Raw genomic sequence first — 6,343 nt, forward strand, 5'->3', positions numbered from 1 at the left:
TTGTACAGATTTCTACAAACTATATTTAATTGGTGAAATATTATTGAAACTATATATAAATTACCCTTAAAAACCAAATCTTTTTGAACTTTCGACAAATATCACAAATTATTATCCCCCCTTCTCCTCCTCAACAATTGCCATTTTTTTTTAATTTCTTTTTTTTAAAGAAGGATTGACCCTAAAATAAATTTCATTAGCCAATCATCAATGAAATTCAAATTATGTAATTCAAAATCAACCAAAACTTGTTACATAGTGTGTGCAACTGCTAATAATGTCTTCAATAAATTTTGGACTTCACGGCCTTTTGTGATTAAAATCTTGGATTAATGAGTTTTCCAAGTATTTATATCTTTTTATTTAAGTCAAGTATAAATAAGATTGATACTCTCTCATGGAAAAAAGTATAAATAATATTTCTTCTAAAAATAAGAGTATAAATAAGATGGACTTTAAATACTTCAAACCATAAATTATTTTGAAAGATAGTCCCTTCCAAATAAACATGTTGTATATCTATTTCCTTGGCAAAATTTAACTCATGTACATCTACAATTGCCTATGTATATATCATGAGGCATATGATATATATATTTTTTTTGAGAAAGGCAAAAATGATATCTTTACCTTAATATAATAAAAATATATATGCATCTATTCCAAAATTGGGCAAATCTAAAAGTTAAAAATATAATAATAAATAAGAGTATTACAATTAGTATAGTATGTGCCAAATGTAAGGAAAATTTAGCATGTGAGGACCAAAGTAGCTCAGCAGCTGGAATGCTAAACATGTAAACTTGTAAAAATTTGTGCTATAGTGCCAATGTTCTAAAAATTCTAATATATTTTAATCCCAATATATCTCTCTTCACGGTCTCTCATCCCCTCTCTCTCTCTCTCTCTCTCTCTATAGCTCATCTCAAACCAAGCCTCTCTCTTTCTCTCTCTCTCTGTTTCTCATTCAGTCCTCACTCTCTATCTGACAGTGGTAGTGGTGTTTTTTTGGGTGATTTTTTATGGTGATATTGGTGTGGGTCTAGTGTTTTGCTTACAAAATCGGTGAGGATTTGATGGTCTGGTAGTTTTGGTGATGGGTTTTGGTTGTGGGTATGTGTCATTTTGGCTGTGGGTCTGGTGACTTGCTTGCAAGGTCTAACGGGTTACTGGAAAGATTGGCGTGGGGCTGATGGTCTAGTAATTTTGGTGATGGGCTTTGGCCATGGGTATGGGTTGTTTTGGCTGTGTATCTATTGGTTTGCTTATGAGATTGGTGTGGAGTAGGGGTGTCCAGTGACCTAGACCAACTGACCTGCCCGCCCGAACTAAAGGCTCAGACCTCAAAAGCTCCCAACTCTCCCGGAATGGCTTCGATCAAACTCTACCATTTCACTCTGTTGCTTCTGTCTTGTTTACAGTGAGCTTTCTTTTACAATTCCCACATCATAATACGAAAGGTCTTAATTTTTCATTGTTTTTATACGAAATAAGAGTATAAAATGCTTTGTTTTGGGTTTGTGATGTGATTTATACGTGTTTGTTTATGGGTTTTTGTCTACTTGTTTGTCAATTTTAGAGGGCAGAGTGGTGCGTATTGTAGTGCAAAACCATTTAATGTAAATGGGTACCCTTTTGATTTTGATTTGGCAAATGTTACAAAAAGATTGAGCTTGAATTTCAAGGGTGATAGTAGAGTGATAAGAGCTTCAGTAATACCTGGAGGACATGACAATTTTGTGAATAAAGAGTTGGGTGGGATTGAAACACAGGGTGATGAAATTGGTTTTGGAACACTATCAGTAGAGATCAAACCAACAACTAGTGGTTTCTTTCACAATGATGAGTATGATCTGGACCGTCCCACAGATGGGTTTGCCTCTATTTTGGACGCTATTGAGGATATTAGGAAAGGCAAGGTTTGTTTTTGGTGGGCTTTGGCTTACTGGCTAGATAACCGATCCACTGTGCTTGAATATGTGAGAGATCAACAACAGATGTTAAATGTGATATGTTTTGTTATTAACTTATTTCACAATATTATTATACGATTCTTTCCCTTTTTGGGAGAGCTTCTTTTTCTTTTCTTTTTTTCTTCCAAGTGACAGGAAGAATCAATTTCTTGTGGCACTAGCATTATTTATTAAACAATTGACATAATTCTAGATAATTATGTCAATAGGTACACGTTCTTTATCAAATTTTTATTATTATTTGTTTTATCAATAGGTACTAATGCTGGAAAATAGAGGGGTCGAGGAAAGGCTAAAGGGATCAATGCCAGAGATGGTGAAATAGAGGTTGAGATTTATGATGGCAAGTGAGTGACTTATTGCTATGTTGGTTTATTGAAATTAATTATGGTATCATAACTATATGATATTGTTAACATGTTTGATTTCTATTTTCAGAATTATTACAACAAAAGCCACTCGAGAGATTACCATTTTTTTTCACCAGAAACTTAATGGAGCTTGGACAACTTTGACAGAATACCCAAATTCTGAGCTAGAGACTTTATATGCTCGATACCGAGCTTAACGCTTTAAGCACAAGCAACCTGATGAGGAAGTCAAGAAGGCATTTATAGAATCAGTGAAACATCGCTATTATGATTGGATGTTTCGCATTAGAAGTCCTATTTTTCAGAAGTACAAAGCGAAAGAAGATCGTTACAAGAATGGTCCTTCCTTCATTCCTACACTTTTTTGGAAAGAGATGGTGGATAAATGGATGGAGGGAGATTGAGGGGTGAGTATAAATGAAATACATGTCATAAATTCTCTCACTCTCTCTCTAATCATTATTTGCTAACATTTTCATAGAAACTAATGTTCTAGTGTATGAATTATGCGTGCAGGAGATAAGTTCGACAAATAAGGAAAACTGAAATAAGTCTAAAATTTCTCCACTACAAGTTCTATACCAATAGCCAAGTACAAATATGAAATGGTACATTATATTCTCATCAAATAGTTTTACATTTTATTGTGTATTTACATAGTTTAATAACTTTACCAATGTTTTTTTTTTTAATTTTTAATTTTTAATTTTTAATTTTTATTTTAATATTGTAGTATCTTGAGATGGGCTCTGAGCTTGGCCCCATTGATTGCTTTAAGAAATTTCACACAAAGAAGGATGGCGAAGAATGGACAACTGATCATGTTAAGACATTATACGTATGCAACTTATACCAATTTTTAATTTTGTTATCAACTTTAGTTTTTTTGTTTTGATTTTCCACGAGGCTTTTATTTATGTGTAGGAAAACATGGATGCCATAAAGGCCAAAGTTGTTTTTGAAGGTATTGAGACAAATGATTATCAAATCTTTTGTGAAGTGGTTGGTGAACCAAATCATGGTCGTATTCTTGGCATGGGAATAGGTATTAAGGCTAAGGATGTGTACGGCTTAACTTCATCTGGTAAAGGTTGTAGCAAACATTGTAGAGAAGATTTTACAAAAGAAAAAGAAGATTTGGAGGCACATCTTAGAGAGGAAATGGATTCCAAACTTGCAAAAGTTGTGGAGAAGCTTGAGGAGAAGTTTGCACAAAAGTTGCAGTCGATGGGCATACCACAACAATCTAACATAGATCCAGCTACCACGGTATATTCTCAAACTTATGTTTTGCCTCTTGGATCTTCTACAACTTTTTATTGGTTTGTTGTGGTTTACAGCTTGCATCTATTATAATATTATATTATTTTATATTTAGTTTTGATAAATGATAATAGGACTATGAAACTATCTACTGTTTTGACAGCTGTGTATATGTTTTGTATTTAATTTTGTGTATCATCTGTTTTGTGGTTTACATTTTTCACAATTGTTATATTATTTTAATTTATATTTAATTTTGATAGTGGTTTAAGTAATCAAATTAAGTTATTGTTATTGTAAAATTAAAAAAAAAAAAATTACCCTAAGTAGTTTAGGGATACTAGAACTGGTAATTGCTCATGTGGTTGCTTTATGCCTCCATAAGCAGTCTGTAGGGATGCTACACAATGTTTTAAATACAAAGCAGTGAATAGCAAACCTAACTTTTTAACTAGTCTCAGAACCTCTTTACTGAAAAGGTAAGTTCAATACAGCTTTCCTTGCTTAGCTTATCCGAGACCATAAGGAGTTTACTGTTGTTTATGATATATTATTATACGATTAGATTTGATATGGTACATGTGTACTTATTTATTGAAGCATTGATACAAATACAAATTCACTTTAATTGTTTCATTTTAACTCATGTTTAATGTTTTTTATTTTATTTTATTTTATTTTTATTATTTTAAGGATGGTACCAGCAGAGATGAAGAGGACAACTCAAACAATAACATAGAGGTTGTAAACAACTTGAAGGGTGACTTGGAGGAAGACTAATATAGATCTTGTCTTAATTCTAGTTGTTTAATTTTAAAGCAAGGTTTAATTTCAGGATTTCTTTGTATATTTTATATTTTAAAGTTTGAACTTATATGAATTTTTATCTTTTGATGGATCAATTTTTAGTAATTATTGGACTATTGTAACATGATAGTTAAACAAAAATGATATAAAATAAATTAAAAATAAATAAATAATAAAATATTTCAAAAATTATATAAAATATTACCATTGATGACATAAAAATTCGGTCATAAATAACTTTATAGTGACGACAAAGTCCCTCACAATTAATAGAATAGCAACACCTCTTAACCTCATGCAAAAATGTTTTAAATGATAGTTTTGAAAGCTCGAAATTGTGTGAAAACACAAGAGCTTGTTTAAACCCCTAACTACAAGATTACGGCTCGGTTGATTTTACTCTAATTTATCTAAGTGTAGAAATAAGAGTAAATGAAGCACAAACAACCGATACTAATCTAGTGCATAAACATGAACAGCAAGTAATAAAAGTAAAGTACAAGAGTAAGGGAAGAGAGATGTAAACACAAGATAACACGATGATGTGTTATCGAAGAAGAAATCGAAGAACTCAGCGAAAAACCTTTCTACCACCCTCCAAGCGGTAAATCGATCCACTAGACAATAAGTTGGGATATACGAATAGGAAGAGACTCTTCAAACCTAATCTACCCAACGTACATAAGCCTTTCAAGTTCCTACTCCAACAAGGCTTCTCAGAATCGTGTCTTGTTTAGCTTTCTAGAACCCGTAATACGCCTGATTGCATCCACCAAGCCTCACCAGCTTCTTTTGGCAAATCCCCAAAACTTCCCAAGGTCCAAAACACTCTTTACACTCTAAATAGGTGTGAGTTATGTTTATGTACAAATCTCCTCTCAAGGTATGATAATGGGAGAGGGAAGGAGAAGAGACTAGAATGATTTCTCACTAAGGATGTGTAGCTCTCTCTCTAAAAGATAGGTGTGTGTGTTGTAGAAAACCTATCTAGGGTTTTTTTCTCTCTGAATGGCCTCCTTTCAATTTGTGGGTAATGAGGGTATATATAGTATGGGTGAAGAGTAAGAGAGTTACAACTAAAAATCCTCCAGGCAGAACGTTTCGCAGGTATCTCGTGAGAAGGCCTTACTTGCGAGATACTCACGAAATCCTCCAGGCTGGCATGACTCTTCAGCTTCCGGCATGTGCTCCTTACGTGGCTCTTTTACGGGTTAGCTTCTAGTGAGACACTTGCAAAATCCACTTGTTCTTCAATTCATGCTTGATTCTTCACCAACTTAATACTAAACCCAATACAGTAAAATCACACAAAATACAAGGAACAAAATTTAAGCAATTACAATACTTTTTATCATGGAATAAAGCCAATATAAAATATAGTTGTAAATCACAACTTTACAAGCTTAATGTCGTCACTATTATTCCTAACTAATTACGAGGGGGTTAAAATCCTTTGCAAATAAATTTTAGCGACTTCATTATTTGTCTTGTCGTTAATTTGAAATTTGCAAATAACTAATTGGGAGGGTATAAAGGTCCTCACAAATAGTTATTAACGACGACTGATTCTCCTCGCTAAAAATAAGTTGCGAGGGGTTAAAAACCCTTACAAATAAATTTTAGTGATGCCATTATTTGTCACCAAAAAGTATGTCGTCAATTTGGAATTTGCAAATAACTAATTGTGAGAGTATAAAGGTTCTCACAAATAGTTGTTAATGACGACTGCTTCCCCTCGCTTAAAAAAAGTCGTTGACTTTTCTCGTCGTTTGGTAATATATTTGTGAGGGTGGATTTGTTCATTAATGACAGTGGATTGCCGTTGTAAATTATTTATTTGTGAAGGTATGATCACAAAATCTCTTTTAGCAACAAGAAAAAATACAATAGCTTTCAAGGACCATATGCCCTCACTAATAACCTTTTGTG

At 33.1% G+C, this 6,343-nt stretch overlaps 1 protein-coding gene across 2 annotated transcripts; it reads left to right on the forward strand.

The window, feature by feature from the left end:
• Nucleotides 1–894: 894 nt before the first annotated feature.
• LOC115988973 lies at nt 895–4,469 on the forward strand. Of its 2 annotated transcripts, none has more exons than XM_031112616.1 (7): nt 895–1,460; nt 2,230–2,320; nt 2,412–2,751; nt 2,861–2,952; nt 3,078–3,182; nt 3,269–3,613; nt 4,301–4,469. In XM_031112616.1, the coding sequence occupies exons 4-7, from the start codon at nt 2,950–2,952 to the stop codon at nt 4,385–4,387; spliced, it is 540 nt and encodes a 179-aa protein (XP_030968476.1). In that variant the 5' UTR covers nt 895–1,460; nt 2,230–2,320; nt 2,412–2,751; nt 2,861–2,949; the 3' UTR covers nt 4,388–4,469. The 2 variants fall into 2 exon arrangements, with proteins under 2 accessions (XP_030968476.1, XP_030968475.1); XM_031112615.1 differs by having other exon boundaries at nt 895–1,420.
• Nucleotides 4,470–6,343: the final 1,874 nt, after the last annotated feature.

This window comes from Quercus lobata, chromosome 5, assembly GCF_001633185.2.
Source record: "Quercus lobata isolate SW786 chromosome 5, ValleyOak3.0 Primary Assembly, whole genome shotgun sequence".
NCBI lineage: Eukaryota > Viridiplantae > Streptophyta > Magnoliopsida > Fagales > Fagaceae > Quercus > Quercus lobata.